Below are 27,577 nucleotides of genomic sequence, written 5' to 3'. Positions count from 1 at the left end.
GAAAATGAGTTTGCTCTTCCCTGTTTATCATTAAATCTACTTCCTGTTTGGGATTTAGACATCTAATAAAACTTCTGTTTCTTCAATCAAAAGAGATTTCAGGGGCGCCTGGGTGGCGCAGTCGGTTAAGCATCCGACATCAGCCAGGTCACGATCTCGCGGTCCGTGAGTTCGAGCCCCACGTCGGGCTCTGGGCTGATGGCTCAGAGCCTGGAGCCTGTTTCCGATTCTGTGTCTCCCTCTCTCTCTGCCCCTCCCCCGTTCATGCTCTGTCTCTCTCTGTCCCAAAAATAAATAAACGTTGAAAAAAAAAAAATTAAAAAAAAAAAAAAGAGATTTCAATCTCCAGTGAGTATTCCTGGTAAAGTTCCTTAGAGGGGGACATTCAGAGTAGTGAATAGTGACAGAGGACTTGGGGCACAAAAGTACAACACTTGGCACTTACTGGTTGGGTGAACCTGGGCAATTTTATTACTTCATCCCTGAACCTCAGTTTCCTCATCTATAAGATGGGGATAATAGCACCTATTTCATAATTATTAAGATTAAATGCATTAATGCAGGGGCAACACATTAGTATGTACGTGGTACATACTAAGCACTCAAGACATTTAGCTATTATTTATATATGCTGATGTCTTCAAACAGGGATGGAATGCTTAATACAGAAAATAGTAAGTGTGAGCCACTCACATGTTCTCTTGACTTCTGAAACATGAGCTTCCCTGACCTCAGTTCATTCAAGCACATGGGCAAAGTTTTCCTTAATCTCTGCAGAGGTTTGACTCGAGACAACTGTAAAATGGCTTTCATTTGCACAACTGAATAATAAAAGAAATTCTGGCTGTTTTGAAGGACAAGACAGTAGAGTTTAATCTTCAAATTTGATGGACTTGGAAGCATTTCTGTCAATATAAAAGATTTTGTCTGGGGTGGTGGAGAAGCCAAGGCCAGCGCCACGGCTGTACTTCCAGCTCATGGCCCGGTCGTAGTCCTGCTGGAGGTTCTGCCGCAGAGTGTCGGCTGCCTTCTTGTTGAGAGCCATGTTGGGCCTTCCGGTCATGTTAGGGGGGCGGCTGAATGAAGGTGACACATTTTTAAAGCCACCCATAAGTTTGAGAAATTTCAGTTTCTGTTCCTCGTTTTCAAAACCAGCAGTATCCCACTGGCCAAACTGAGTTCCCTGTGTTAAAAGAAAAAGGTGGTCATTTTCCTGGTTTCCAAAGCCCCATCCTTTCCCCAAGCCCAGCCTCAACAAGGAGGATCCAGCTGATTAAATGCTCACTGTGGCACAGTGCTCACAAGCACATCAACAGACTATATTTTTCATTCTAACAAGAGCCGTGTAAGGAATACTGTATTTATTTTCAATTTACTGGTAACGAAATGAAGGTATGCAGCCTAAATGGGGGCACAAGCCTAATCAATGACCCTGCCAGAATTCCATCTCGGGTCTGGCCGACACCAGGGCCCACCTTTAAACAGGGAGCTGCCTGTTTGCTTCATTCCTCCCCTAACTCATGGCAAAGAGTATGGCACACCTCACCTCACCTCCAACCACTTTACCTCCCAGCTGGCCACTCTGCCCTCAGGTTGCTGTCAGTTGGAGGGAAGAGGAGAGCAAGTGGGAATCTGAAACGCACATTGCTTCCCAAGAGCACTGCGCTTTACAGTGGGGGGTGGAGGCCCAGGCGGGTAAAGGGTCACACAGCCAAGCCAGAGGCTGAGCTAGTCCAGGACTAAGGGGGTCCCAATTCATGTCCAGAGTACTCTACCACCTATACATGAGTCACCCATGTTCAAGAAAATGCAAGACAGCTCCTAAGAGCGGCTGCAGAAGAAAAGACCCCTTTCCTTCTCACACCTGTGAGATAGCAAGAAACCCAGCTCAAGAAAATTATGACTTTGAAGTCACACAGACCCAAGGATCAAGCCCGCCCTGGCTGACTCTGTTCAAATCACCTAACCTCTCTGAGCCTCAATGTCCTCATCTACAATACAGAAGTGTAATACACCTCTCACAGGGCTTTAACTAATGATCAAATCAGGTTTTTACACCAGCAACCCAGAGCACAATGCTTGGCATACTTTAAGTTCTCAATAACTGGTCATTCTTCCCACCCCACCCCAACTACTGACCTCCATGCTGCCTGGGAACTTTCCACTTGCAAGACAAATGCTAGCCTAGCACTTATTTCTAGATCAGTTTTGGGAGAATACTAAAAACCAATCGTTGTTACACTTGCCCTGAGTGAATCAGTGACAAATTCTTCCAGTTTCACAGTGGCCCAGATGGAGGCATAATTAACAGCTTCCCAGGCCTACAATTTCTAGAATGAGAAACCACCTCTGACAGCCCTGCACTGGGTCTGAGGAAACTAGCTCTTCCAAGGGCTGCTGACCCACTCAAAGAGGCCCTCCCACAGGGGCCCACAGCCAGTCTGGAATCCTCACCACAGGCCTCACCTGTCAAGTGTCCCCAGGTCCTGGGAGACAATGCCACCTAAAGTGTCCCCAGCAGATGCCAGCCCCTGTGCCCTAGGATCCCCATCAGGTCCTTCTAGGTACAGCCTCTGGGGCCACTAGCTGCCCTGTTTCTTGCCTTCCTCAACTCAATAAGGATGTTCTATCAGCTCTGCTCAGCTCAAGAGGATGGAAAGAGAAGAGACACCCAGAGGGAAGACACATAACAAAGGCCCTCTCCATATCCCACTGGGCGAGAGTACAAGTCCCATTTTACAGATGTGGAAACCGAGGGTCCAAAAGGAGAAGCTGCTTCCCTAGAGTCTCACAACGAGAAAGTGGCAGAGCCAGAAATTGAACTCAGGTCTTTTGATCCAAATTAATTGTTCTTTCCTGTGTTAAACTGTGAAGGCTTAAGATAGGGCAGGAAAGCAAGCCTTCCTTGTCATCTAGATCCTTCTTTCCCTCTCCCCAATCCAATTAACTATTAGCAAGTCTTGTCGGATTGTGAAGCTGTCTCTTCTCTCTGTCCTCTGCCACCATCCCAGTCCTCAGGCCTGCAGGCCGAGCCTCCTAACCAGCTACCCACTTCCCCTACACACATGCCCTCCAGGAGCTCTCACTGCACCTAGAGTCTCCGTACAAGTTTCCGGCCACAGCTGTCGAGGTTGGCCTGGTGTAGGCCTGCCCACAGCCCCTCTCACCCTGCTTCAGCCTGACTTCGTGTCCTCACGCAGTACTCCCTCCTGTCCCATCTCCTCAGGCCTGGTTTGGACTCTCCCATTCCAACTGGACCTTGAAGGCAGTCCTGAGAGAGGCCTGCCACCACATAGCTCTTGCCTCTGCCACCTACCCTGGTCCAAGAAGCCTTCTGAGGTCACTATCCACTGCTGGAAAGCGCTTATCACATGCCCTCAGAGACCAATGTGTGGGACATCCCATCCATCCAGAGCTGGAGACAAGGTTAAGGATGCTTCTCTGGCTTGGTCAGCTCTCTAGGAGGTAGGCAAGCACCCCTTCAGAAGGAGGAAAGTTAGCTCAAGACAAGCTCTGCAGTCAAGAGAGCCCAACGGCAGACTGGGACAGCCTCTGGGGCCTGGACTCCCATGGTCTTGTCTCCCATCACTCTGCTGCTCATGCCACAAGGCGAGGAAGGAGGAGTCAGGATGCCGGGGTATGTCACCCAGCAGAGCCAAAGCATTGAACTTACTGTCCACTTCCTTGGTTCAGAAGCTTCCGTTTTGCCCGACTCACGATCAATCTCTTCTTGCAAGGCCTTTCGCCTCACCTGAGCAAGGGAGAGCAAAGAAAAGAGGGAAATGGGACACAGAAGTTTTCCTTTGAGCTTAAAACAGAGCACAGAGATAGGGCAGGAGGAAAGGACGGTAGCAAGAGGGAGAGGAGCTTTCCTCTGCTGCAAATTGGGGCAGGCATTTGTCGGGAACAATCTTCTAAGCATCCCAAGGCTGCAATCCCTTGGCCTAAAATGGGCAGCCTCATTTACTCTTTTTTTTTTTTTGCCATTTTTTAAGAATGAACTTTCCTAGGGGCGCCTGGGTGGCGCAGTCGGTTAAGCGTCCGACTTCAGCCAGGTCACGATCTCGCGGTCCGTGAGTTCGAGCCCCGCGTCAGGCTCTGGGCTGATGGCTCAGAGCCTGGAGCCTGTTTCCGATTCTGTGTCTCCCTCTCTCTCTGCCCCTCCCCCGTTCATGCTCTGTCTCTCTCTGTCCCCAAAAATAAATAAACGTTGAAAAAAAAAAAAATTAAAAAAAAAAAAAAAAAAAAAAAAAAAAGAATGAACTTTCCTATAAACTGAGCCTCATCCACCTTCAGCAGAACATTTTTGTCTGTAACAGCCATAGTGGGTGGAAACTTCCCCAAAGCACACTGCCTGAAGCCCTGCCTTCCTATACAGAAGATACAGTAGTTAACTTTCGGGATAGCATTATTTTCTAGAAAGAACACTGGAGTGAGGCAAAGGCTAGTATGAAACTTAGCACTTAGATAAGTCATTTAACCTTTTTGTACTTAGATTCATTCATCTGCAAATAGAAATATCAGCTACCTTGGAGGATAAATGGCAGAAACAGAATTGTGCTATGATTTATAATAAATATATATTTGGTTGTCATCCTAGTTTCTGCAGAGAACTCCTAAACCCCTTGGGATTTCCAAAGTGAGGAGAGCAATCAAGGTGTCTTATGCTATGTAAGTGAGGAGAACGAAGAAAAGCACCTGAGGATGGGGGCTGGTTGTCAGGTGAACCAACCCAATGACCATAGGGGGTTGGAACTTGCAGTCCCCCCTCCAAACTCCAGGGAGGGAAGAGGGCCTGGAAGCTGAATCAATTACCAAATGGTCAATGATTTAATCAATTGCACCTATGTAATGAAGCCTCCATAAACCTCCCAAAAGAGCAGGATGTTCAGAGAGCTTCTGGGTTGGTGGAAAACATGGAGATTTGTAAAGAGTGGTATACTTGGAGAGGGCATGAAATTTTAGTGCCATTTCCGTATACCTTGCCATATGTATCACTACCATCTGGCTATTCTTGATTTGTATCCTTTTATTATAAACCAACAGTCTAGTAAGTGAAATGATTCGGAGTTCTGTGAACTGCTCTAGCAAATTAAAAGAACCCAAGGAGAGGGTCATCAGAACCTCCCATCTATAGCAGGCTGCCGAGGGGTGGTAGTAGCCTGGTGAGACTGAGTCCTTAACCTGTGGGATGTGACACTATCTCCATATATATTGTGTCAGATTGGAGTTGAACTGTAGGACACCCAGCTGGTGTCCAAGAATTGCTGGTGTCGGAGAACCTCCCTGCCCAACATTAAATTGTTGGGTGCAGAATGTTAAGAACCTAATAGAGTGCCTGGTACACAGCAGGTACATCTTATGCAATGCTGCTAGCATGGCTCAAGGCCACCATCAGCATACTAATGACCCTGCTGTTTGATATAAAAGCTTCCAGGACCAATATCCCTGACAAACATAGATCAAAAGTCCTCAACGAAATGTCAGCAAACTGAATTCAACAATACATTAAGAGAATCATTCACCATGATCAAGCAGGATTTATCTCAGGGATGCAAGGATGGTTTAATATCCATCCTTGATATACCACATTAACAAAATGAAGAATAAAAATCATACTCATCTCAATACATGCAGAAAAAGCATTTGATAAAATTCAACATCAATTCATGGTAACAAATGTCAATAAAGTCGATACAGAGGGAACATACCTCAACATGATAAAGGCCACATAGTTAACATCATACTCAATGGTGAAAAGCTTCAAGTTTTTCCTCTAAGATTAGAAACAAAACAAGAATGTCTACTCTCATCACTTTTATTCAACACAGTACTGAAGTCTCGGGCACCATAGACAAGAAAAAGAAACAAAAGTGATCCAAACTGGAATGGAACAAATGAAATTGCCACTACTTGCAGATGACATGATAATCTATATAGAAAACCCTAAAGACTCCACCAAAAAACTATTACAACTAATAAATGAATTCAGTAAAAGTTGCAGGATATAAAAACAATATACAGGAATCTGTTCCATTTCTATACACTAAAAACGAACTACTGAAAAGAAAAATTAAGAAAACGCTCCCAGTTACAACTGCATCAAAAATAATAAAACACCTAGGAATACATTTAAGGAGGTGAAAGAGCTATACTCTGAAAATTTTAAGACATGGATGACAGAAACTTGAAGATGACATAAATAAATGGAAGGATATACCATGCTCATGGATTGGAAGAATTAACATTGTTAAAATGTCCATATTATCCAAAGCAATTTACAGATTCAATGCAATCCCTATCAAAAAACCAATAGCATGTTTCACAGAACTGGAATGAACAATCCTAAAATTCATTTGGAATCACAAAAGATGCTGAATAGCCAAAGTAACCCTGAGAGAGAGAAAAACAAAGCTGGAGGTAGCACATATATCAAACTATCCCATATATCAAACTATACTACAAAGCAGCAGTAATCAAAATAGCATAGTATTGGCACAAAACCAGAGATCAATGGAAGAGAAGCCTGAAATAACTTATAGGTCAATTAACCTATGACAAAGCATCCAAGGATCTAACAATGTGGGAAAGACAGTCTCTTTAATAAATGGCGTTGGGAAAACTGGACAGCTACACGCAGAAGAAAGAACTGGACCACTCTCTCAGACCATACACAAAGATAAATTCAAAATGGATTAAAGACTTAAATGTGAAACCTGAAACCATAGGACCCCTAAAAGAAAACAAAGGCAAAAAAATTCTTGGTAATATTTTTCTGGATCTGTATCCTTAGGCAAGGGCAATAAAAACAATTAGAACTACAACAAACTAACAAAAAGGCAACCTACTAAATGGGAGAAGATACAGCTGACCCTTGAACAAGTGGGGATTGGGGCGCTGGCCCCCTGCACAATTGAAAATCCACATATAAATTCTGACTCTCCCAAAATTTAACTGTTAGTAGCCTACTGTTGACTGCAAGTTTTACCAGTAATATAAACAGCTGATTAACACAGACTCTGTATGTTATATGTATTACATACTATAATCTTACAATAAAGCTAAAGATGTAATTAAGAAAATCAAAGGAAAAAGTACATTTACAGCACTGTATTGAAAAAATTTGTGTATTCATGTACTCGTGCAATTCAAACCCATGTTGTTCAAGGATCAACTAATTTGCAAGGATCAACATATCTGCAAATACTATATTCGATAAGGGCTTTATATCCAAAATATATGAAGAACTCATACATGGGGCGCCTGGGTGGCTCAGTTGGTTAAGCGTTTGATTCTTGGTTTCAGCTCAGGTCATGATCCTGCAGTTCATGAGATCAAGCTCCAAGTTGGGCTGTGTGCCGATAATGGGGAACCTGCTTGGGATTCTTCCTCTCTCTCTCTCTCTCTCTCTCTCTCTGCCCCTTCCCTGCTTGCATGGGCATGCTCTCTCTCTCAAAATAAATAAACTTAAAAATCAACTAGAAAATGGGCAGAGGACCTGAATAGACATTTTTACAAAGACATACAAATGGCCAAAACATGAACAGATGTTCAACATCATCAGGAAAATGCACATCAAAATCATAACAAGGTATCATGTCAAGCCAGTCAGAATGGCTAGTATCAGAGACTGGGGGTAACAAGTGTTGGTGAGGATGCAGAGAAAAGGGAACCCTTGTGCACTGTTGGTGGGAATGCAAAGTGGTGCAACCAGTATAAAAAAATAGTATGGAATTTCCTCAAAAAATTAAAAATAGAAATACAATACAAGCCAGTAATTCCACTTCTGGGTATTCACCCAAAGAAAAGGAAAACACTTAATTTAGCACCCCTATGTTTATCCCAGCATTATTTACAATTGTCAAGATATGGATGCATCCTATGTGTTCACTGATAAATGAATGGAAAAAGTTGTGGTGTGTGTGCGCACAAACATGCACGCGCGCGCGCACACACACACACACACACACACACACACACACAATGGAATATTACTCAACAATGAAAAAGAATGAAATCTTGCCAGTTTATGACAATGTGGATGGACCTACAGGGTATTATGCTAAGTGAAATAATTGAGACAGAAAAAAGACAAATACCATATAATTTCACTTATATGTGCAATCTGGAAAACAAAACAAAACAAAACAAACGACTCATAAAAACAGACAACTAGTGGTTGCCAGAATGGAGGGGTATAGGAGGCTGGGCGAAACTGATAAAGGAGATTAGGAAGTACAAACGCGTAAGTAAGTCACAGGGATGTACAGTACAGCATAGAGAATACAGTCAGTAATCTTGTAATACCTTTGTATAGGTGACAGATGGTAGCTACACTTATTGTGGTAAGCATAGATTAAAGGACATAATTGTTGAATCACTAGGCTGTACACCTGAAATATAATATGGTATGTCAGCTGTACTTCAATTAGGGAAAAAAAAGCATCCAGGGTCTCCTTCTCCCTCGTAAGGGTTCAGGTATAACTTTGACCCAATTTGTGCCCTTTCCTCCTCCCTTCTAATCTGCCACAGGCTGTGAGACAAAGTGACCACTTATGTAAGTTGAAAACTATATAAAACAAAGTGACAACTGTAAAAATGAGAGAAAAAATGATAACATATTCCTATAGCGGAGCCATGCTCCAGATGCAGAGTGATACAGATGTGCCTAAGACAAAATGAAATTCAATTCACCAGTTAAATGATAAAAATTAAGAGAATGGTCTACATAACGTAGCATGATTACACAGTGCTTTAAAATTACACATAGTTACAAAGGAAAAATCTGGAAAAATATAGTAACAAAGGGTTAACAGTGACCATTATTAGGTGATAGGATTTCAGGTCGCATTTTTTTTTTTAGGTTGCAATGTTTTAACATAGTGAACTTTCAGCATTTACAGGGAAAAAAGGCAGAGGTAAAATAGAAAGCTTCACTTACGTTGAGGTAATCTGTCACCCATAACGGTTAAAAGTTTCCTTAAAAATTGTAAACAGTAGGCACAAGTCAGCAGCAAAGGGGCTGCTGGTGGGCATCGCCCCTAAGAAGTACATGGGCATGAGGACTCTCAGAGTTCTAGCAGCTTGCTGCATCCTGAGCGGGGGAGGATACCTGCAAAAGGAACTGAGGAAAGGGGCCCAGAGCCCAGAGAGGCAGGGCTCCCCCCCGCCTCTGTCCTCTCGGTCCTCATTACAGTTAGCCCTGACCCTGGGGAGCCGCATGACTATGACCTGCAAAGGGCTGGGGAGCTCCCATTTCTAAGGGGTTTGTGCTTTGTGTCAGGCCTTGGACTGGGCTCTGTCAGCATCCCCTTACTGATCGGCATGGTCCTACTTCCGATGCCCCTGCCTCCAGGGAGAGTTCCTTAGCACTCCAAAGGCATTAGGTTTGGAAATTCTGTGACATCTTCTAGGCTCCCACATACTCAGCTCACTTCCTAGTAGTCACTGGTTTCTTTCTCTCCTGGAGTAGAAGGGCCACGAGACAGGGGTCATCCCTGCATCACACCCTGTTGCTTCTCTCCAGCAGTTACTTGCTGACAAAGCGTGAGGATGTGGTTAGGGTAATGGGTGCCCCTTATTAAGCAGATATAAGACAGGCCCCTGCTGATTGCCTCGCAAACATGACTGCGTCTGGTCTTCACAGCCACCTACACGAGAGGGTCAGTAAGGTCAGTGACTGCCCAAGGATGTTAGTAATGGTCCAAAGCCAAGCCTCTGCTGTTACCACTGTCCTGCCTGGCCTCATTTGGTCCAGGATCATACAAAGACCCCAATTCCAGAAAGTCATGCTCCTTTATAGGATACATCTACCTACAGATCCGGGCACGCCAAAAGCAGAAGCTGAGCCACAACAGAATAACTTCTCTAAGTGCTCCTGAATTGAGGACAGGAGGTGGCAATGCACGGGCCGGGCTGAGCACATGTTCCCTGCCCTGGCTGCAGTTCCTGGAGTCATACTCCTGTCTCTCCTGCAGCAATTATAAGGGAAACACTCAGCCTGAGATTCTCAATGATCAGATAGCCCCTCAGCCAAAGCTGTGGTAGTGAAAGGGTCTCCCAGCATCAAGTGGGGAAGGCCACAAGTTCCCTGCCACTTGAGGTGTTCCAGAGCTGGCTGGTGGCTTTTGGGTTCCTTGACACCTCTGGGACCAGGATCTTGTTGCCCAGGAGGAGACAAATGTGTGCCTGGTGGGTGGCAAGACATCTGGGAGGGGGATGAGGACCTGGACCGTACCTGGTCTATGTGCGCCTCATCCATGTTGCCTTTCTTTTCCAACACCACCTCTAAGTCTGTGTCAGGCTCCTGCACAAAAGGGCAAAGGGAGGAAGAGTCAAGCATAGGATGGCCTCTGCCCCAGCAGCCCAGCAGGATGAGATCATGATAATCCAGAGAAGTCCCGAGACTGCAGCACCACCTCAACCCCTGCCACCAACAGAACTTCTGACATCCTGTCTTCCACATTTCTGATTCTGCCCTCAAGAGAACGGCACTGACCTAACATATGAAGAAACTAAGGTTCACAGAGGTGACAGGACCATCATGAAGTCACCCCCACAGCTCAGGGACAGAAGTGACACAGGTCTCCTAAGGCTTGGCACACCTTTCCTGCCACAGACATCATCTTATCTCCCATGGCACCACACCAGCAAGAGGAGAGAGGCCAAGGGCCCTGCTGATGGGGGTGGAGGGACAGACTGGCAGGGGACAGGTAAGCCTGGGGCCCTGATTGGGGTGAGGGTGGGCAGGGCGGGGACCCTGCCAGCAAACCTAAATCCAGTTCTCTCCTCCAGTGCCCACCCCCACTCCAGTCCTAGTCATTGCCTTTCCTCCTACCTGGACAACACAACAGTCTCTAACTCCTGCTTCCCCACCCCCTTCCACCCCAACCCTGCTCCATTATGCACAACAACTAGGGTGAGCTTTAAAAACTCAACTGGAGGGGCACCTGACTGGCTCAGTAAGTAGAGCATTACAACTCTTGATCTCACAGTTGAAGGTTCAAGCCTTACACTGGGTACAAAAATTACTTAAAACAAAATCTCAGGGCCTGGTGGCTCAGTTGGTTGAACATCTGACTCCTGATTTCAGCTCAGGTCATGATCTCGTGGTTCATGAGTTGGAGCCCCAAGTCAGGCTCCGCAAAGTCAGTGCAGAGCCTGCTTGGGGTCCTCACTCTCTCTCTCTCAAAATAAATAAATAAACTTAAAAAAAGAAAAAGGTAGGGGCGCCTGGGTGGCGCAGTCGGTTAAGCGTCCGACTTCAGCCAGGTCACGATCTCGCGGTCCGTGAGTTCGAGCCCCGCGTCAGGCTCTGGGCTGATGGCTCAGAGCCTGGAGCCTGTTTCCGATTCTGTGTCTCCCTCTCTCTCTGCCCCTCCCCCGTTCATGCTCTGTCTCTCTCTGTCCCAAAAATAAATAAACGTTGAAAAAAAAAAAATTAAAAAAAAAAAAAAAAAAAAAAAAGAAAAAGGTAAATAAAATAAAATCTTTAAAAAAAACTCAACCGGATCATATCACATATACACCTTAAACTTGCACCATGTTATATGTCAATTATATCTCAATTAAAAAAATAAAAATTTAAAAAATCAGATCACATCACCCCACTACTCCCCAAAACTCTCCAGGGGCTCTTATCCTATTTACACAAAAATCTAGACTCCTGTGGCCTCTATGGTCTCTATTCCTTGGCCCCTCCCAAACTCCCAGCTTCTACTACCCCAGTCTCTGCTCCTTCCAGGGCCTCTGCACTGTTGCTCCCTCTGCATGACCCACAGCCAACAGCCCTCACACAACTCCGCTCCCATGTGGTGTCCTCATTGGGCCTGCCCTGGGCATGTTTGCATGTGTCAAACTTGCTCACTGACCTTAGCTCCCATGGGACCCTCTAAAAGTGAGACTCCAGGCCACTTTCCCTGATCCTTTGGTCATGACAACTGCCATCTTTTCGCAGCCTTACTTTAAATGTGCTCTGCGCGGCACCTAGCATCACATGAGATGATCCCTGGAAGGCTCTGTTTACTCACATCACCCATCCAGACCCTGAAGATGTGTGCATTTCCTGACTCAGAGGGCTGTCCGAGGTAGCAGAGCCCCACGGCGGGAGATGTTAAACAGAGGGGACCAACCACCTTTCAATGAACTCTGGAAAGAAGGGATTCTGATGGGGGTTGGGCTCCCAGCCTCTGGGGTTCCTCTTGGCCCCAAGAGCTTCTGAATGAAAGAGACCAGTGAAATCAGTCTAATGGACTAGGACAAAACTGGGAAAAATCCAGAAACCAGAACTGCCTTTTGTAGGCCCTGAAAAGGAGGCCACCCCTGCCCTCCTCAACCCTATCAAGCTGAGCTGAGGGTGTCCAGACACTTCCTGATGACCTTGCTCCAGGGAGCTCATCCTTCAGTTGGTATTAACGGAGCCCCCTCCAGTGCCAGGGCCATCCTTCAGTAACAACTCCATACACGTTAGCCATCATTCTTACTTGAGGACCACAGGGCAGTGGCTGGTCTGAGCTTACCTAGCTGGTCGGTGCAGAACTGGGAAGAGAACTCAGGGCTTGTTCTAATAGAAGACAGTCACTTCTTGGGCTCTAACTTCTATGGGAAGTTACAGGGCAGCTTCTGAGAAAGGATGAAACCTCCAGTTCCAAAGCCAGACTGGGCTGAAAGCCCACCCTGACAGGTAGATGATCCTGATCAAGGTATTTAACTCCTCCCTTAGTATCCTTGTCTGTTAAATGAGGATAACGACAGCAGCCATTTCACCAGACTGATGTGAGGATTAAACGGGTTAATACATGGGGAGCATTAGCCTACCACCAGGCACACAGTAAGTGTTCAACATCAGCCTTGGCTACCCCAACAGGCCAGACATCTGCTTGGAGTAGGACACATACCATCTCATTTCCCACTGCACATTCACTCACTTATTCCAAAAACAGGAATGAAGGTGTGGTCCTGACACAAATAGAGGCAGATGTGGACCTGTGGAGTCCAAGTGCTCTGGCTCATCTCCTCCCTTTTCTCCCCCACTCAAGGAAGCCTGTCAGGATGGAGACAACGTATCTCTGTTGTCTTCGCCAGACCATCAACTATTCTCTTCCTCCGGGTAATTAGGATTGGGTTTTCCTCCCAGGAATTGTCTTCCCCCCCGACCTCAAACAGTGGGGTTCAGTGGGACTAATACCCTAGTTCCCTCCCCCCAGCTTCAGATCAGGGCTTCCAGCTTGGGTGATCACCTGAGGCATGTGACAGCAGCCCTGAGAATTTTCTTGTAATCGTTTCAGAGGCGCTACAGTTCTCCCTTTGGGGGTAGCCTAACTACTAGGATGAAATCCTGGAACTGCTGAGACTGTCTTGCTATGGGTAGGAGGTGGGAGGTGCCTGTCTGTGACTAAAACCCACTAGAAGAAAAAAATACAAAGCCCAGAGCTGGGGAAAGCCACACAGGCATCTCCTGCAATCCAAACCTATTTGATCTCTAAATCATGTAAACGGAGCACAGAAAATAAACTCAGATAGGCTTGGACACCATGTTATCTCAAACTATTTGGTTCCTGAGTTTTGGACAGCAAGTGGCAAGAGTTCAGAAAGAGAGTGATTCATCTGAAAAATTTATATCTATTCAGACCCTAAGTGAAGATAGTGAGAAGTTGGACAGAGTTTCAATAGCAAGGGATACCTTTATTACTGAGAGATAGTGCATGAGTACCTGGATCCAGCCATACCTGAAACTAAACAGCTTTTAACCTTTCCAGTTACGTATCTCAACAAATACCCTTTTCTGGCTGAAGTCAGTTCAATCAGGGTTCTGGCAGCTACAAAGGGGAGTGCCTGTGTATGAATGCACACACACACTCCCCACTTCCACCCTTATTCACCCAAGCAGAGTCTACTTCTGAAGAAAAGCTTACCTCTTTACAAGGCTCTCCGGCTACTCTGCTCTCTTTCTCCTTCTTCTTTTTATTCCTCCTCAGAGCTGGCTCCCCAATGCCTGGCTGCTCTGCCTTTTTCTTGGCCTTCATTTTTTTTGCAGGGGACTTGGGGTTATGTTCTATTGGGATGTATTCTGGAGCCTCAACTTTGACTGGCTTCTTACTTCCTTTCCTGGGGATGCCCTCAATGGACTTGGAGAGCTCAAGGTGCCCTAGGGAGGTGTCTCCCTTCTGGTGGATTTTCTTTTTCTTCTTCGTCTTCACATTGTGCTCCCTGGGGCTCTCCTGCTTCCGTTTCCGCCCTGGTTTCCGCCCTGAGGCTGTCTGCTCCTCTCCATCCTTCCCCACCGAGCAAGCATACAGAGAATCCCCAGACTCACAGAACCAAGGGTTCTTGGCTGAAAAGGTTGCAGCCTCCTGGGCCTTTTTCTCCTTCTTGTGTTTTTTGGGCTTCTTGCCAATGCTGGTCACCTCCTCGCCCTGTCTGGGGTCCGGGAAGGTCTTCACTCTCGAGCCAGGGGACATGGCCGGAGGCCCTAAGGACTTCCTCTTCTTTTTCTTCTCCCCACCTTGGAACTCAGATGAACCAAGAGCCTGCTTCCTGGGGCTCGGCAACTTCTCTGTCCATCCAGCACGTAATGTGGTCTCAGGTTCTAAGTGCTGCTCACCGAGGGTGCTATGTCCCTTCTTTTTCTTCTTTTTCTTCACTAGAGGCATCTCAGATGCCTGTCCCAGGACCACACTCTTTGAGGGGGATGTGGCTTTTGTGGGACAGATCTCAGTGAAATAATTGTCACTGTTTAAAACTGAGTATTGAGTCTCTAGTTCTTTGACCACCTTCTTCTTCTTCTTCTTTTTCTCTGGGAGCCCAAGGCCCAAGTCTCCTTTGTGGGTTTTAGTGATCATTCCTGAAAAAAGAAATGGTACACGTTATCCCCTACCAAATCCCCGTGTACAATTCAGTTAGGTAGTACCAAAAGCCACGTTTTTTTTTTTAATGTTTATTTTTGAGACAGAGCATGAAAGGGGGGGCGGGTCAGAGAGAGGGAGACACAGAATCTGAAGCAGGCTCCAGGCTCCGAGCTGTCAGCACAGAGCCCAATGCAGGGCCCGAACCCACGGACCGTGAGATCATGACAAGAGCCGAAGTTGGACACCCAACCGACTGAGCCACCCAGGTGCCCCAAAAGCCATGTTTCTGAGTGGCTAGTCTGAAATGTTCAGGGATGGAAAAATGTGATCAAAGAAGTAGAATGGAGTTTAAATTCAGACAGGCCCAAGTTCAAATTGAAACTGCTCCCTCACCTTAAGCTAATCATCTAGCCTCCCTGAACATTAATTTCCCCATCTAGAAAATGGGGGGAAATAACACTTCCTTCTCAAAGGGAGAAGTGATCCATGCAAAGTGGTACACTGTTGATTCCTTTTCCTAACCCCCCTTCTCAGATCTCTGAGCCTAGTCACCCATTCCAACAAATTTACTGCCTACCCTGTGCCAGCCAGGGAGGATACAATTGCAGTGAAATCAGACAGACAATTTCTGAAGGGGACAGAAATCCTGAGGTGAACTCTTCCTGCCAATTCCCACCAGAGGCAGTAACTGTGGCACAATTAACTCCTTACCTTGGTTCACCTAAGTAGCTTTTCCTTTGTGTGTGGAAATTAACTTCCCCCACCTGCACGCTGGATGACTTACCCTCCTAATTACCTTCCCATGTGGCTAGTAGTATGAGCAGCAGCAAGATATTGAAGGAGCCCCAGCTAGGACAGACAAGACCTGGGTTCAAATGGTGACTGACACTCTCTTGCCACATAGTGTTGGCTTATCCGGGCCTCAGTTTCCCTATCCATCATCAGGGACTGAACCAGATCAAAGGCTGCCAGGGGGAGAAGGTGTGGGGGCCACACCTTGCCTGCTTCACTGTTTTTAACAATTGGAGATGACACAGAGCAACCTACAATGTCCAGCTTTTTTGGGGAAATGTCATGTAGGCAACTGTGCGAGGGCCCTCAAGTACACTTTAGCTTCCAGCTAGGCTACTTCTGTCACTCATCACACCCCAGTTCCTATTGCTCCCTGAACTAGGTGACATGGAGACACCCAGGGAATCCAGAAACAAAATATCCCCCAGGTTTGGACAGTGGGAGGCATAGTTCAAAAGGCTCTCCATTCTTGGGGCGCCTGCGTGGCACAGTCGGTTAAGCGTCCGACTTCAGCCAGGTCACGATCTCGCGGTCCGTGAGTTCGAGCCCCGCGTCGGGCTCTGGGCTGATGGCTCAGAGCCTGGAGCCTGTTTCCGATTCTGTGTCTCCCTCTCTCTCTGCCCCTCCCCCGTTCATGCTCTGTCTCTCTCTGTCCCAGAAATAAATAAACGTTGAAAAAAAAAATTAAAAAAAAAAAAAAAAAGGCTCCCATTCTGAAGCTCTCCAGGCTCAGAACCCTGCAGACTGGACTTGACTCACCATTAGCAGCTTCAAGGAGCCAGGCCAGGACCAAACTATGACTCAAATTCATTTGTAACTCATGCCAGGAGTACCTGGAAAGTCAAGGGAACCCTGTCATTCATTCCTATCCTGTTTTCTGCTCTATTCCCAGAGCCTAGCTCTGTACCTGGCACATAGCAGGTGTTCAATAAATACTCACCGAAAAAATGAATGCCAGAGATACAGAGATGAACAAGATAAAATACCTGCTACGGGGTGCCTGGGTGGCTCAGTCGGTTAAGCATCTGACTTTGGCTCAGGTCATGATTTCACAGTTTGTGGGTTCAAGCCCTGCATCAGGCTCTGTGTGGACAGCTCAGAGTCTGGAGCCTGCTTAGGATTCTGTGTCTCCCTCTCTCTGTCCTCGTCAGCTTGTGCGCACTCGCACACTCTCTCAGAAGTAAAAAACAAAAAACAACAAAAACAAACACTTAAAAACTGTTAAAAAAAAAAAAAAAAAAACCTGCTCTCAAGAAGGTGTAGGAGGAAAAGATGTGTGATAATGAAGACACAAGTGATAACATCAAGGCTAGTGGGTGAGGTCAGGGCAATGGAGTTAATCTAATCTGACCCATCAGTTGTCAGTAAAGTTTCTAGTACAGAAGTTTCCAGCTTGGGCAACTACAGGACGGTGGTGTTAAATCCTAAGAAAAAGGAACTGAAGGAGGGTGATTAGGGGCTACAGGAGACAGGCTGGTTTGCATAGATGCCTTGAGATATCCAAAAGAAGACTGTCCAGTGAACAGGTGGATATGTGGGTCTGAGGCTCAGGGGTGATGGGGCTGACATAGATAAGAAAAACTTAGAAATGTATGGATGATAACTAAGCCTCAAATACAACGAGCCTAAGACAACACCTTAGGGAAACAGGAGGGCAGAGGAAGAGGAGCCTGCAAAGGAAGAGAAGTAGGTGCAAACCTAGAGAGGGTGGAGTCAAGAGAGCGGAGAGCGCCTCAGGTGGGGGGAATAGTCGAGACCTGTTTGGAACAAAGAAGCCAAAGGGGGGCTGTGGTCAATTTAATCCCCTTAAGCTTCCCTCCTCTTTAGCACTGAATAGCCTCCTCTTTAACCCAGCGGGCCCAGATGTATTCACTCTAAGGGAAGAGGAATGTTCCTTACACTGTCTCCAGTAAAAACCAGCACTTTCTCCAAAAGCGCTTTTAAAATCTCGCGGTAGCCTCCTGAGGACCGGTGTGAAGGCCCCATCGCACAGACTTGCTGAGGCTTCGAGACTTCAATTTACCAGTCCTAGGTCCTAAAGCCAGCAAGTGACAAAAAAAGATTCGAACCCAGCCCGCAGAGCCTGTGCTCTGCACAATGGAACCAACACCCCACCACCACGGCAGTTCACTAGCGGGAAGCAAGGGAGCCAGGAGGCGAAACGGACCCTCTAAGGCTCCGCAGCGCCAAAGCTTCCGCGCGCATACACACGCGCGGAGGGATTACCCGCGATCCTGAACCTACTCCAAGGCGGGAGAACTTCCAGAAGGCGGCGGCCTCAGGCCGGAGCGAGCGCTGGTGGTTGGTGGTGTGGATTTGGGGTGCAAGTCGCCCGCTTTTCCCTTAGTTTGCCCCGCAAGTCCCCAAGCCCAATCTCCGGACCCCGCGCCTCCCCGCCTGGGCCGCCCCTCAGCACTCACCCTCAGGCCAATCTTCCCCGCCTCCACGTGAAAGCCAGCTCCGCCGCGACCCGGAAGTTAATCTCGAGTCTCTGGCTCGCCCCCGTGAATTCTGGGTCCTTCCGGGTCGCAGCCCTGCTGGGAGGGCGGTTGCCTTGGAAACCGTGGCCATGGCGGCCCCGGGGCGGTTGAGCAGTCGCGCCGGTCCTCGCGAGGAACCGGCTGGCTCTACAGAGTCGTCGGATGCTACCCGGACGCCAGTGCCCACCGTGTCCCCCGTATCCCCCGAGCTACCCGTCTCGCCCGGACAGGGTGCGGAGCCGCTGGGCAAGAACCTGTGGGAGCAGATCTGCGAGGGTAGGCAGTCCGGGCCGGCAGAGAGGGGCGGGACTCGTCAGGCTGGGGCCGCGTTTTCTGGGCGCTTACTTTGAATGGCTTTCTAGCAGCCGCGCCGCAGGCCCGCCGGGCTTTCCATTTCACGCATGGGGAAACTGAGGCTCCGAGAGGTTTGTCCGAGATTACGCAGCACAGTCTCCAACCTTGATCCGTAGTCAGATTAAAGGCAGGGAAGACAGGGGAAAGCGGAACAAGGGGACCCAGTGGTGGGGACTGTGGCTCTCAAACCTCATTTAATGAATAGGAAAGAATCTTGGGGCGGAGAAGGCGAGCTCGATTAAAACGTAGGTTCCTAGCCCCTGCCCCCAGATCTCTTAATCAGATGCAGGAAATCTGTGCTTTTAACGAGCATCCTAAGTAATTCTGATGTAGTCTGTAGCCCACATGTTGGGTAAGCGTGGTCTATACAGACTTGGGTTTTAATCCTTCTCCCATTTCTAATCTTCCTTAAAATCCTCAAATGCAGGTTAGCTCAACTTCTTTTGTGGCCCTACACATAGGCTTGGTCATGAGGCCTTACAATACTCTTCACATGTTGGGCAAGTTACTGCCCTCTCTTTAAAATGAGCATAATAATGACACCTATTTTATGGTATTAGGAGCGTTGCAGCTAAACAGTCCTAGAAAGTGCTTAGCCAACTGCCCGATTTCCAACAAGAGCTCATTGTTAGCTCTTGAAAAAATAATATTGGGTGGGTCTTTTTCTCCTGTAGGTTGTAAGCTCCTCAAGGTCAAGAACTCAAGATTTTTCATTCTTGTGGCTACTGTCACTACCTCAACTCTGCGAAACAGCATTGCCCAGTAGAACTTTTCAATATGGTAGCCCTACTGATTCATCATGTTGTACACCTGAAACTAATTTAATGTTATATGAGTTACATCTCAATAAAAAAAATGTGGTAGCTACTAACATGGTTACTGAGCACTTGAAATGTAGTTAGTGTAACTTTAGTACTCAGTTTTTTTTAAGTTTAACAAAGTTAGATAGCCACTTGTGGCTAGTGGCTACTATATTGGACAGTGCAAGCCAGTAAATGTTGAATGGAAAAAAGAGTGCATGCACCAGTATATGGGATCAGATAGAAGGAGAGAGAGCAAGGAGGTGAAACAGGTGGAAAAATACAGAGGGAAAGAGAATAGTTAGTGGACACAGTTGATCGATACCTCAGCAGCTGTCTGTTTCACCTGCATCCAGTGTTTGAATTCCTTCTCCAGCATTACATTATATTTAGAAAAATCTGTTTCATCTTGACTGTCCTCCTTATAATTTGATCCTTTGATCCTTGCCCCCTTGGTGCCATGGCCCAAGTTGATCTCACTCTACCATAAAGAATCCACTCTTATTTGAAGGTAGTTGTGGCTCTCTTTTCCCCAGGAAAGTGAAAGATATTTTGACTTCTCCAAGCCAAACAGCTCTTCATAATACAGTTTATTATTCGTGTGTTGTTAAGGAAACTGCTTACCTACCTCACAGGGCTGTTGTGAAGACTGAATAAGAAAATGTATGTGAAGATGCTTAGCACAGTGTCTGGCATTTAGAAAGTGCTCAATAAATGTTTGTTGTTGTTAACAAAGAAACGTGGTTTGCACTGTGTTTTAGAATCATGGGATTTATTTTGGTCAAACAGCCCTGTAGGGAGAAAGCAAAGACAAAAGGTTTTGGTGCTCTCTAAAAAGCAAGTGAATGCCGCTCACAAAGTGACAGAGTTACATCCAAAAGTTAATGAGGTCTGGTGTGCCTGAGTGGCTCAGCTGGTTAAGCGTCCAGCTTTGGCTCAGGTCATGATCTCACAGTTCATGAGTTTGAACCCCACGTTGGGCTCTATGCTGACAGCTCAGAGCCTGGAGCCTCCTTCAGATTCGGTGTCTCCTTCTCTCTCTGCCCCTCTTCTGCTCGTGCTCTCTCTCTCTGTCAAAAGTAAATTAAAAAAAAAAAAATTTTTTTTTTAAAGAAGTTAATGAGGTCAAAGGTGGTGAATTATATACTCAGGTGCCGTGATGATTATTACAACCCAGGTGAATAAACCCAATTTCTTAAACATTCTAACATGCAATTTTCTATAAGAGATAGTAAGATTTAGTGTCTCACGACAAACATGAAAAACAGACTTTGTGGTAATTCTATGTTTGAGGTTAAGTATTACATTCTATTAGTATATCTCCATTTAAAAAGCAAATTATTGGGGCACCTGGGTGGCTCTGTCAGTTAAGCATTTGACTTCAGCTTAGGTCATGATCTTGCAGCTTGTGAGTTTGAGCCCTGCGTTGGGCTCTGTGCTGATAGCTCAGAGCCTGGAGCCTGCTTCGATTCTGTGTGTGTGTGTCTCTCTCTCTGCCCCTCCTCTGCTTACACTCTGTCTCCCCTTCAAAAATAAACAAACGTTAAAAAAAATTTTTTAAGCTAATTATCACAGCAATCAGACCTGTCAGAAACTCAGTTTCAGGAAAATGAAATACAGAACAGGTAAATATCTGACTTAAGACTGTCCTATGCTGCTGCTGCTGCTGCTGTGTGTGTGTGTGTGTGTAAGTTGACAACTTACTTGTAAATGTTCTTTAATTTTCTGTCTCATCTTAACAGTGACGACTACCTCTGACCTTTGTATTCTCAAAGGCACTTGTATTATTGATAAATAAAGTTCCTTCACTGCCAAGGCTTCTAGTTAAATCTTACTTGTGACATGATTTTTAATTATAGTTTTAAGGAAGACTGAGTCAAAGTATCACGAGTTTCCCATCTTCTATTTTGATATTGCTGTTACTACTCTCATCAGCATCCTCATTATTGCCATTGGTTCATCACTCCAAACCCTCTCTGGCCTCAATCCTTAAAGCTATTGTAAAACCAAGTTCCTCCATCCCTCCTCCCAGATACCAGTATGGACCAGCTCTGAATGCCTGCTTGTAACCCTAGCGCAGCAGCTGAGTACAGCTGGAGAAAAATGACACCAAGAGGCTCTCACAGTGCCTGTCAATCAACAGCCCCCATCTGCTAGTCCCAAGTTTCTACTGCCCTCCTCAAACATTGTGTGATACCACTTAGTAAATGTAGGAGGCATTCATGGAGAATAGTAAGGCAATCAGAAGCAGGAAGGGGATACTCCAACTTCCATATTACCAATAAACATAATTGCATCTGCATGCATGGAAGAAGTGTTTACCCTGCTATTCACAGCTCCGCCTACATCTGTACTTTGGTTCCATCCTCTTGTGATCCCAGGATCCTGCTCTGTCACCCCCTCTCCTACTTCTAACTTCTTTACTGGCTTTTGCTTGCAAACATCCTTTGGTCTGTCATCTTAAGGAAAAACTTCTCCCTTAGCTCCTATTATGTTCTAGCCCTTGTCTTCCCATGTTCTTCTCTCATCCAAGCTTCTGGAAAGAAGACGCTGCCCTTGTTCATACCACTTTCATTCCTATTCTCTTAACCCAGCGCAGACTAGCTCCTACTTACCTCATGGTTCCAATGAAATTATTCTCATATATTGTCAACATATCTACCCATGTTGGGAACTGTTTTAAGTGCTGGGCCAGTAATGACTCTAGGCACTATTCTAGACACCAACAACTTTCCATCTCAATGAGTGTTACCATCATTCACTCAGCTACCCAGTCCAGAAATCAGAGATTCATCTTAACGTGCTTCCCATTTGCTTTCCATGATCCCCAGTCCCTACAAATTCTACCTGCTTAACATTTGTAACCCCCAACTCCTCACCCTTGATTCTCATGGCTGCTGCTTTAGCTCAGGCCCTTACCACTTCCTATTTGGATTGCTGCTGTAGCTTTTTATTTGCAGAAGGCCACCATCCAGACCGTCTTCCACAGGAATGTCTTTAAAATTCAAATCTGATTACGTTATGCCATGACCTGCAATGATTTTCATAGCTTTCATGATAAACAAACTCTTTACCTTAATACCTAAGCCCTTTAATGATCTTTTGTTTGTTTGTTTGTTTCATCACCTACCATTTGTTCAAGTCATCCTAATGGCAACATTTATTGAGCTGCTTTTTATGTGCCAGGCACTGTGCTAGATGCTTTTCCTCTCATTTAAACCTCACGAGAACTCAGGGTTTTGCCTGTTGTACATATGAGGAAACTGAAGCAGATAGAGTTTAGGAAACTTGCCTGAAGCAAGTGGCAGAACCAGGCTTGATCTCCGATGTGTGTGTCACTCAAGTCTAAAACCTTAGGCAACATACAGCATGCTTCAAAGTGTAGACTGGGAGCACCTGCATCAAATCTAGATTACTTATTAAAATGCAGATTCCTGTGCTCTTTACTGGACCTAATGAGGTGGGACTTCTTGGGGGTAAGTCCCCAAGCTCTCCATTTTAAATAAGCTCTCCAAGTGAGGTACAAAGGACAGTACTACTGTCCTGTCCTGTGTATTTTGAGCCACAAGAAATTATTCCTGGGCACCTGGGTGGCTCAGTCGGTTAAGCATCCAACTCTTGGTTTCTGCTCAGGTCATGATCTCACAGTTTTGTGTGTTCAAGCCCTGCATCTGTCTCTGTGCTAACACCTCAGGGCCTGGAGCCTGCTTCAGATTCTGTGTCTTTGTCTCTCTCTGCCCCTCCCCCGCTCATGCTCTCTCACGTGCATGTGCATGTTCTTTTTCTCTCTCTCTCAAAAATAAAAATGTTTTGGGGGCACCTGGGTGACTAGTCGGTTTAGCATCTGACTCATGGTTTGTGAGCTCGATCCCCATATCAGGCTTCATGCTGATAGCTCAGAGCCTGCTTGGGATTCTCTCTCCCTGTCTCTATGCCCCTCCCCTGCTTGCTCTGTCTCTCTCTCTCTCTCTCTCTCTAAGTAAATAAATAAACACAAAATTTTTTAATTAAAAATTATTTCAAAAAATAAATTGAATGAGTCAAACCATGGTGAATCAAGTTGTTTTAATGAGTTCAATACTCTTTACAAACTTAATCAAATTTATACAAACTCATGTGGCTTTCAGTGGAAAAAAGCATCAGTCTGTAATCAATTATATATTTTAAATTGAAATCACAAGGCAAAAGTGACAAGTTCTCAAATATGCCAGATTCTCTTAAATATTACAGACTTGAAATCACAAACACATCAGATTGTCCTGAAGATAATGTATTTTCCCATGCTTGTACATAATCATTTCAACTGTTTATCTTTTGTGGTTGTATGATGAAAAAATTTGCATTTTTTCCATCAACTTTAAGTGAACTCCTAAGAAGTCTTCTTAGAAAAAATCTAAATAGAAAAAATAAAAATAAATGACAATGAAATGCAGATAAAAGCAAAATATCATTTTAAATATAGGATGGGTAACAACCCAGAGAAACAGAGAGTCTTACTATTAGGAGTATAAATTGTTTTAAACTTTTTGTAGGAACATTTGGCATTTGGGCCCAAATTTTAAATTATTTTTTTTCTTTAACAGAACAATTCCACTTCTAAGAATTAATCCTACAAAAATATCTCCCTTCCAATTTATGATGTATATATAATGATGCTCATGGCAGCATTGTTTGTAATAATGAAGCATTGTGAAAAACCTGAATACCCACTAAGAGTACACTGGTTAAATAATAGTGGCATATCCTGTATATAACAACATTGAAAGGTGTCACACATTCAACATCTAGAATGGTTCCTGGCACATAGCGGGCCGTCAATAAATATGAACAAATTAATAGATAAAGGGTCAAAAGTAACTTGCTATACTCTTTATTTTGTTCATTCATTCAGCAAGTATTCTTTGGGAATAGGATACTGAGCATAAGCAGACCCAGACAATTTCCCTCACAAAATACACAGTCTATTAGAAGAGATAGTCATTAATTTTTACAAACTTCAAATAAGGATAAAGCTGATATAAATGAAGAAGAAAAAGGACTGTGCTATGAGGTTCTATACTTGGATGGTCTGACCTGGTGTAGGAGATGTAATGTAAATAAATGTATTTGCATATTATATACATATGTTAGTAAATACAGTGGTTATTATGGTTGTGATGGGATCAGATGTGACTTACACTCCCTACATAAGACAGGTCTGTATTCTTTGGAATTTTCTCACAATAGCATGTATTGCCTTTGTAATCAGAGCTCTAAATATATATAAAATCTAAATAAATAGTTTTCATACCATGTTCGTGTTTCTCAAACTGTTTGGGGAAGAAGAGTGAATTTACTTGCTTGAGAGAAAAAACAAAGTGGTAGAGCCCGAGCTGTTACGGTAGGCAGAATTCTAAGATCCAAGGATTCCCACTCCCCAGTTGCACACACCTCCCAGTTATTCAATCCAACACAAATCTAGGCATTGCTGTCGAGGGATTTTCCAGATGTAATTAAAGTTCGTCATCAGTTGACTTTAAATTAGGAAGATCATGGTAGGTGGGCTGGATCTAATCAGATGAGCCCTTAAAACAAGTCAAAGACATTAAAGCAGAAGAGACTCCTGCTCATCTCAAAGTAGCAACTAACCATGTGTGAACTGTCCATGGCGAGAACTCGAGGGTGGTCTCTAGGAGCTGGGAGTCCCACCAACAAAAAGAAAATGGGGACGTTAGACCTACAACCACAAGAAACTGAGAACTGCCAACAACCAATGATCTTAGAAGAAGACCCAACCCTCAGATGACATCACAGCCGTGGCCAACACCTTGATTTCACCCTGATGAGATCCTAACCCATACCTGGACTGCTGACCCACAGGAACTGTGAAATAATAAATTTGTGTTGTTTTAAGTTGCTAAGTTTGTGGTAGTTTGTTACACAGCAGTAGAAAACTAATATAGCTAGTATTGGAAATCAAAATTGCTGCTGCAGCGTAACATACTCATCACAGCCTGATACCTAGGAGTTTTTAAAAAAAATTCAAGAGATGTTTTACTGACAAGGAACCAGGTGGTAGAAGAAAGCATGTGTCCAATTCAGTTATATTCCATCAATACCATCTTGCCCAGAAACTGTTTTTTCCTCCTCGCTACAAAGTGATTATGCATTTGCCTTTAAAACATTGACTTTTCCAGAAATATTTTTACCACTCTTTCTTTTAGGCATGTAACTAATGTAGCCCATGAGCATTTCTGCCCTAGACCCATTGAATCAGAATTTCTGGAGTTAGGCCCAGACTTTAGTATTTTCAAAAAGCTCCCCTTCCCAGTGATGCTAGTGTGCAGCCAGGATAGGAAACTACTGGAGTTTACAGCAGAGCTACCTCTTGTGTGCACAAGTCAGCTGGTATCTTGTTAAAATGCAGGTTCAAATTCAGCAGGTCTGGGGTGGGCTTGAGGTGTTGCAATTCTAACTTCCCAGGGATGCCCAGTGCTGCTCGTTCTTGAGTGTACTTTGAAGAGCAAGGTCTTTATGGGATTGCTCTTCCAAATGCATACCCCAACCGGGCCATCTTCATGTTCATCCTCATGACTGCAAAGGACAGCCCATCTCTCTGTCACTTCTATTCTGCCCTCCCCTCCCCTCTGTAGCTATCCGTGTCTTCCCTTAGCTTCCCTCCATTCTCTTCCTTCTTTCATTCCTGGTAGTTACCATAACTTGGGGCAAAATCTAAAGTTGTACCCTCTCAGCAAAAGAACCTCAACCTCTTCCATAAAGCCTGACTCTGTCATGCAAGAGAACAGTCCTCTTTTACCCATTTTAAATAAGGTGGCTCACGATAATTACTAACCTGTAATAGCCAGTTGTTTTCATTTCTATACATCACCAAGGAAAATAAAATTTAAGAATGTTTTATTCAGAGGAAGGGAAATTGCATCACAAACTGCAATGAAGTGTGGAATTGAGGATTTTTTTTTCCCACTCTTTAGAGTATGAAGCTGAGCTGCCTCCCTTTCCAGAGGGATGTAAAGTCAAGCCAGAAGGTATGATTACTGTGAGTATCACACAGGCCCCAACCCAAATAAAAGGTTCTTACGTGAGAACAGTGCCAATGACTGGCGAATGTCAGTGTCATGAGCTAGGGAGGTGGGAGAGGGAAGGCACTGGAGTTAAAACCAGAAATGGTGGCGAATACTAACTCTACTCCTAATGGTGTGACTTAAAGGGCATCATATAATCTCTCTGAGCCTCAGTTTTCATATCTTTTAAATGGAACAGATGATCCTCGACTAATTCGTAGGACCTCTGTGGGGTTCAAATGAGATCCTGGATGAGAAGGGTCTTCACAAAGGAGTCAACACATGTCCATGTTGGGGACAGCAGGTGATAGAGCACGTTTCCTAAGCATGCCAGCATGAGCAAAATAACGACTGTACTAAGAGGGCCAAGGACAAGGCAGCTAGGAAGGGGGGCCCTCAGGCAGTATACTTGGAGTAAAACAGGACTTAATGGAGTTTAAAATAAAAGAGCAAGGTTCTGAGACATTCAGCGACTTGAGCAGGGTCACAGAGATGGGACCAAACCTAAGTCTCTACACTTCTCGTACATTATCGCAGCTGCCACTATTAGAGATTGTTGTGTCTAAGAAATTTCCTGGTCTGTGATTGTTCCTTGTTCATAGCATCCTCTTCTCGCTTTAGGGATGCAATGCTTTCTCAAATTGCTCTGCAGATACCAACTACAGTTCTCTTCCCTAAATTGTATGTGCTTCTTCCAGAGTCAGTTCTTTGTAGGTCTTGATCTTTGTCTCTTGTGCTATTGATGTGTTTTATCTGTGTGGGAGAACTTGGATTATTTATTCAAAATTTAAAATGGGGGTCTGAGTGGATTTTTCTTTGGTATGATTTTCTTCTGCTATTGTGCATGTGGGTTTGTCTTCTGGATGAGTCTCTTCTACCAGTGGAAAAACTGACTGCGAGCCCTTGGGGAGTGATTGTCTACTGGAAGACTTTTCTTTGGGGTTAGCAGGCAGGGAGCCTCCAAATCATTGAAGCCTTTTGGAGTTCTGATAGGACGAGGGACCCCCATCCTCCGGGGCAATTTCCCCTTGTGGACTGTGGGCTGCCATTCCTTCTCTTTCTTAATTTGATGACAGGCTTCATCCGTTTGTTTTAGAAATGCTTGCAAATCTTTCATCCTCTGGTTGTCTTCTTTTCTCTATGAGGGCTTTATTCCTTGATTGTCATTTTAGGTGTCTCAGAAGGGAGGAGGAACAGAGATTTGTGCTCATTATGCCCCTTGAACCTGAAGTTAATACAGAGTT

At 45.1% G+C, this 27,577-nt stretch overlaps 2 protein-coding genes across 12 annotated transcripts in view; one reads left to right on the top strand and one right to left on the bottom strand.

The window, feature by feature from the left end:
* Positions 1–448: 448 nt before the first annotated feature.
* On the bottom strand, positions 449–18,161 carry KNOP1 (lysine rich nucleolar protein 1). 5 transcript variants are annotated; one of them, XM_045461668.1, is made up of 6 exons: positions 18,059–18,073; positions 16,398–16,471; positions 13,914–14,842; positions 10,238–10,306; positions 3,674–3,751; positions 449–1,183 (listed from the first exon to the last, which is right to left on the bottom strand). In XM_045461668.1, the coding sequence occupies exons 2-6, from the start codon at positions 16,447–16,449 to the stop codon at positions 872–874; spliced, it is 1,440 nt and encodes a 479-aa protein (XP_045317624.1). In that variant the 5' UTR covers positions 16,450–16,471; positions 18,059–18,073; the 3' UTR covers positions 449–871. The 5 variants fall into 5 exon arrangements, with proteins under 5 accessions (XP_045317624.1, XP_045317622.1, XP_045317626.1 ...); XM_045461666.1 differs by lacking the exon at positions 16,398–16,471 and having other exon boundaries at positions 18,059–18,159; XM_045461670.1 differs by lacking the exons at positions 16,398–16,471; positions 18,059–18,073 and adding an exon at positions 17,538–17,673.
* Positions 18,162–18,165: 4 nt separating this feature from the next.
* Positions 18,166–27,577, top strand: part of IQCK (IQ motif containing K) — a 127,136-nt gene continuing 117,724 nt past the window's right edge. For 2 of the 7 annotated variants that reach the window (XM_045461677.1, XM_045461678.1), the window contains exons 1-2: positions 18,167–18,394; positions 26,244–26,308. In XM_045461677.1, the coding sequence (XP_045317633.1) occupies positions 18,208–18,394; positions 26,244–26,308 (252 nt within the window). In that variant the 5' untranslated portion in view covers positions 18,167–18,207. Of the gene's footprint in view, positions 18,395–26,243; positions 26,309–27,577 lie in introns of all 7 variants that reach the window. The other 5 variants (XM_045461676.1, XM_045461674.1, XM_045461672.1 and 2 more) reach the window with 5 other exon arrangements.

This window comes from Leopardus geoffroyi, chromosome E3 (genome assembly GCF_018350155.1).
Source record: "Leopardus geoffroyi isolate Oge1 chromosome E3, O.geoffroyi_Oge1_pat1.0, whole genome shotgun sequence".
In the NCBI taxonomy this organism is placed as follows: domain Eukaryota; kingdom Metazoa; phylum Chordata; class Mammalia; order Carnivora; family Felidae; genus Leopardus; species Leopardus geoffroyi.
This window is presented reverse-complemented; position numbering and strand designations above follow the sequence as displayed.

What these genes read in the sequence shown, in the direction of transcription:
- KNOP1 (XM_045461668.1), bottom strand. Translation starts at nt 16,449, where the DNA reads ATGAATTTGAGTCATAGTTTGGTCCTGGCCTGGCTCCTTGAAGCTGCT. An exon ending in CCGGAGAGCCTTGTAAAGAG is followed by an intron (nt 10,307 to 13,913) that starts GTAAGCTTTTCT and finishes CCTTTTGTGCAG; the next exon opens with GAGCCTGACACAGACTTAGA. An exon ending in ATGAGGCGCACATAGACCAG is followed by an intron (nt 3,752 to 10,237) that starts GTACGGTCCAGG and finishes TCCCTTGCTCAG; the next exon opens with GTGAGGCGAAAGGCCTTGCA.